The sequence below is a fragment of the Plectropomus leopardus genome, unplaced genomic scaffold (genome assembly GCF_008729295.1).
Source record: "Plectropomus leopardus isolate mb unplaced genomic scaffold, YSFRI_Pleo_2.0 unplaced_scaffold28189, whole genome shotgun sequence".
Lineage (NCBI taxonomy): Eukaryota > Metazoa > Chordata > Actinopteri > Perciformes > Serranidae > Plectropomus > Plectropomus leopardus.
Window position 1 is genome coordinate 1 of NW_024630700.1, and position 5,125 is coordinate 5,125.

General features: G+C 39.7%; 1 protein-coding gene across 1 annotated transcript; it reads left to right on the forward strand.

The window, feature by feature from the left end:
• Positions 1 to 2,202: 2,202 nt before the first annotated feature.
• Positions 2,203 to 5,110, forward strand: LOC121938007 (claudin-11-like). Its single transcript, XM_042481298.1, has 3 exons — positions 2,203 to 2,524; positions 3,324 to 3,488; positions 4,526 to 5,110. Exons 1-3 carry the CDS (start codon positions 2,299 to 2,301, stop codon positions 4,783 to 4,785), a joined length of 651 nt encoding a protein of 216 aa, XP_042337232.1. The 5' UTR covers positions 2,203 to 2,298; the 3' UTR covers positions 4,786 to 5,110.
• The last annotated feature ends 15 nt before the right edge of the window (positions 5,111 to 5,125 follow it).

Genomic DNA, 5,125 nt, shown 5'->3' on the forward strand with positions numbered 1-5,125 from the left:
AATTATAATAATAATAATTTCCTTTAAAGTTTTCCCTATCTTTTTAAAAATCGTTCTCTAAATCTACAAATTTTTTGCAATTTTAAAAGGTCATCTTACGTCATCTTTGTGTTTCAGGCTGCGGCGACGTGGCCGAGGCTTTCCGCCTGCAGGAGATCGACGGGCAGGCTCTGCTGCTGCTGACCGAGGACCACCTGATGACCAGCATGAACATCAAACTGGGACCGGCTCTTAAAATCTGCGCTCACATCAACGCACTGAAAAACCAATGAGAGAGAAAAAGAGAAAAATCAGACTGATGCCGAGGAAAAAAAAGGGGGCGTGAAAAGTGACTACAAAGATGCTGGAAAACAGGAATAGAAGACGTCCGAGGAGAAAAAAGACGGAGTTTTTTAACGACAAACAAAAGCTGACACCAAGGATGACAGAAAAAAGTCACAAAAAGAGATTTCATGGTAATTTATGAGATTATAAATCGAGGTGTGGCCTTAGGAGACAGGAACAGAAGCGTGAAGAGTCCAGAGGAAATTTCATCCGTTTTGGGCCCTCGGACTGTAGCAGGAGAGCGGGGGGATTTTTGTAACTTTGTGTACATTTTACATGCCGCTGGAGAGTGTACATTTGAGCTATTTCATGAAGGATTTTGAACATTTAATATATAAAATTTGTCTATTTAGTTTTTTTAGAACGTGACGTCAACGACAAATCTATCCAGTAGCTAACATAACCGGTGTGTGTAAAAAAAAAAAAAATAATACGTAGACTTTGTAAGTGATTAATGAAAGTTTAATGTTTTATATCACTATATTCTGGACAAAAACATGTCTGTGGATTAAAAAAAAAGGAGTCACTATCAGGGTAGAGACTGGTGTCTTTAATCGTCACATTTTTATGGTATCATGCTTGAAATTATTTAATAAATGAATAATTAATCAAAGCGGTTGTTTTATGTTATTGTTTGAAATGAGAAGGCGTTTTTACACCAGCAGGTGGCAGTGAAGCAGGTGAGCGATGCACTAAAATAAGCTGATCTTAAAAAACATGGAAACCAAGTATTTTTATATGTCTTAAAAAAGCTAGGGCGAAACTATATTCACTGCTATCTATGATAAGTAAATATTTAAATAATGTCCAAAATTATTAGATTTTAAGGACTTTTTCCAAGTTATTACCTTTATGATTTTTTTTTTACTTATTTTTGCATCATTTCTCTTTTTATTGCTGTATTTACTTAATTTAGTGAATTTGTTGCAACTTAAAAATGTCAAGTGAAATTAATTTGTTTTTTGGCAATTTTAGTAAACCAAGTTATTCTGACTCAACTTGATCAAGAGGATTTATTCAGTGATGAAAGCTGCCATTTCTGTTTACTTAATTAATTTTTTAGGAAAAATACAAATATGATTGACTAGTTTGCAAAGAGCAATATACAAATATATAGCACAGTAAACTTGGTTTACTGAAGTTGCTAAAACTTAAAAATATTGATTTGATTAAAGTTGTCATTTTTTGCCTCAACAACCTCGCAAAATTAAATAAACTTAAATGTACTTAACATGTAATTAACACTAAGATATGAAGTTAACATAAATTAAGACTAATAATGATAATTACTTTTTCAAGGGAATCGGTTTCCTGGAATTTTTTTTAACATAAAATCAGTTTTTCAGGTTTTACAGTGTATATGAGGGGAAATCTGTGTTTTATAAAATAAACTGATTTGAATTCATGTCACAAAGTTCCTTCCGGAGATCCAAAACCTCAAATTTGTGCCAAATATTCCAGGTCAGTCTGTGTCTGATGCTTCTCTCCTGGATTTGTGTTTTTCTTACCGTCTCTCAGTATCTGGTTTGGGTTAGGAGCTCACATGCGCTCCGATTGGCTCAAAGGAGTGAGGGGTATGTGTTCACCACACCCTGTAATAAATCTTATTCGAGGCATTTTTCTGCGGATCAGCCCGGAGCGCGTTAACGGGACGCCGCAGGATTACTTTTTCATTTCTACTTTTTAACTCGGATTCTTATATGAAATATAATTTTTTTAACAATATCGTAATTGTTGCAAGTGAGGACTGCGGAGATCTTTCGGAAGACTACACTTTTCATCTTTTATAAATTGAGAAGAAAAGGAACTTTTGAACCCTTTTCCAAACGAGTTTTTTAGTTTCTGGAACAATAAACACGACTTTTAAAAAAATCATACAAGTGAAAACAGAAAAAGAAAAATATTAAAACTGTAAACTGTAATCCCACTTTAAAAAAAAGTGATTTTTTTCCGCGCGTAAATACGCACGGCTCCATGGCGCTCATGTGCAGGCAGGTCACCGGCAGCGCGGCCAGCTGTGCGGGCTGGGTCGGGATCATCGTCGCCACGGCCACTAACGACTGGGTCCGGACCTGCGACTACACCGTGGCCACCTGCGTCCGCATGGACGAGCTGGGCTCCCGGGGCCTGTGGGCGGAGTGCGTCATCTCTCCGGCGCTGTATCACTGCGTGGCCCTCAACCAGATCCTCACCCTGCCCGGTAAGAGAGCGAGACACAGACAGAAGCGTGACCGGGGGATAAAATATTATTTCACATTCATAAATGACTGTATTACTTAAAAAAATAAAATAAAAATAAATTAGGAAAACATATCTTCAGGGGGAAATACATGTATTGCTAATTATGATATACATATTTTAAATTATGTTGCAGAATTATAATTTTAAGCACTTTCCCTGGGCTTCTTATTTGTAATGTTTTCTTTTCTTTTCTTTTTTTTTTTTTTTTAGAAAATCTGGTTTTATTTTCATTTTAATTGTATGTTTTGGATTATGTCTTCTTTGGTTGCTCATTGCCATGTTTCTGAAAGAAATCGAGGCATTTTGTTAAAGTTTCAAAGAGTTTAAATGTAAGATATGGCCCCACAACTAACAGAAAATTAGTAAAAAAAAAAAAAAAAAAAAAAAAAAAAAGAAATTTAGAAGAAAAAATTGAATTAAAAATAAAAATAAGTAAATTAACTAAAAATAAGCAAATAATTTACTTAAAAAATAAAAACAAACAAGAAAATGACCTGAAAAAAATGATTACTAACACACATGTATATATTTTTGTTATGTAACTTTACATATACAGTTATAAATATCGTTGTCTGGACAATATCCCCTTTTTTTGATAATTTACTGATACTCACCCCCCTCTTTGAAAATCCATTTACAGGTTAATTTTTAAAAACTAATTTCTTACAATACCAGGTCGGTTATTACCAAAAAATTTCAATCTAACACACGTTTCAGTTATAAAGAACACACACACACACTGTCTCTCTCTCTTTCAGCTTACGTGCAGGTGTCTCGTGCCCTGATGATCTGCGCATGTCTGCTGGGGCTCCCCGCCATGCTGCTCGTGCTCATGTCGATGCCGTGCGTGCGGCTGCAGAACGACAACTCCGCCATCAAACAGCGCCGCGCCCGCGTGGGAGGCGTCCTCTTCATCCTCATGGGTGAGAGGAGACCCCCCTCCACACACACACACACACACAAATACAAAAAGACATGGCATATAACATATTCAATCAATTATAGTTTATGCAAGTCCTGTCTTTTGGACCCATTGATGCTGTGCTTCAGAAATACAGATTTAATTAATTTAATTCAAATACAGAATTTCAGGCGATTCAGAAAAAACATGTTTTGCAAAACTGCAGTGGAAACACTTTTTAGTCTTTTCTAGGTCACATGATGCTGTGTCTATGTGCTCGTCAGTATGAACTGGCTCCCTCATGATGCAGCAGGAGCTACAAGAGCTGTTATAGCATCACATAACTCTGAGAAAGTTTTAAATCCACAATTCCTCTGTGAAATCGTGGACTACATCTCCCAGAAAACCCTCATACATGGCCGCTCCCACGTATAAGGGACGTGCCTTTCCATCACGGTTCCATAACACACCTATGTGGCCTTGGATTTGGAAATAATGACGGCTAGTTTGGTGGCTGCAATAGAAATAAAGCTGCTAATGTTTTGAACATCCATCGCCATGGTTACTGGGATGTTATCAGTTTGCCCAAATCTGTACTGGAAACCTGCCTTGTGACAGATTGAAACTTTAGTACAAAGTGCTAAACAGCACGCTCACTGTCTGTTTTTGCTTGCGAGACTGTTTCTCTTGACGTGCCGCAGCTGAGATGCGCCTGAGCAGCACCGCTCCTGCAGGCAGCAGGTCCTGGGTGTGATTTTAGGATGTTGAGTATTCGGGTCTTTCCCAGCTGTTGCAGCAGGGAGGATGGGTGCAAAGGAGGGTCAGGGTCTGTCAGACTGGGCCTCATCCTGACCGGGTTCCTCTGCCAGACCGGCGTCCTTCCTGTGAGACATGACAGGTACTTTCCCGCAGCAGCCTCAGGGACGGACAGCCACATGGACACCAAACAGAAACTGCTTTAGACAGTGAATCCAGATAAAACTTCAGGCCAAAGAAAGTTTACGTGACGTCTCTTCTATAACGTGTCTGTCTTCATAAATGTCTTCCCGTCTCTTCCAGCTGTGTGTGGCATCATATCGACCGTCTGGTTCCCCATCGGCGCTCACCAAGCGGAGGGTCTCATGTCGTTCGGCTTCTCTCTGTACGCCGGCTGGGTGGGCTCCGCTCTCTGTCTCCTGGGCGGCGTCATCATCTTGTGTTGCCACGGCGCCGACCCCGGCACCCCGCGAAGAGACAACAGCTTCTACTACTCCAGGCAGGGGGGCACCGCCACGCCGCTCGACCCCCCCGCCAACCACGCCAAGAGCGCACGGGTGTGAGGAGGACGGAGCCCGTGTTTTATGTGCAGTTTTTACATTTAGCTTAATCTCATAGGTGGAGTTTTTGTCTTTTAGCAAAAGTTGTTTTTTTATATGTTGATGAGCTTCTGCTTTTTTAGAACTTTAGACTTTAAGACGACGAGAGAAACGTTTTTTGCTTTAAGTTATCATTACAAAGTAAGTTTTGATCGCACAATAATGACTTCAGAATAACGACAACATCTGATTGGTGCCCTTTAAGGCTCGCTTTCACTACGCAGCTGAAACCAACTCAACCAGCTACCAGCCCAAGCTGGTTTGAGATGGTCCTGACACAGTTCTTGCTGGTCTTTGATGGTTT

Excerpts from the sequence above, each read along its gene's own strand:
- LOC121938007 (XM_042481298.1), top strand. The coding sequence starts at position 2,299 with ATGGCGCTCATGTGCAGGCAGGTCACCGGCAGCGCGGCCAGCTGTGCG. Across the intron at positions 2,525-3,323 it reads CCAGATCCTCACCCTGCCCG|CTTACGTGCAGGTGTCTCGT; the intron begins GTAAGAGAGCGA and ends TCTCTCTTTCAG. Across the intron at positions 3,489-4,525 it reads CGTCCTCTTCATCCTCATGG|CTGTGTGTGGCATCATATCG; the intron begins GTGAGAGGAGAC and ends CGTCTCTTCCAG.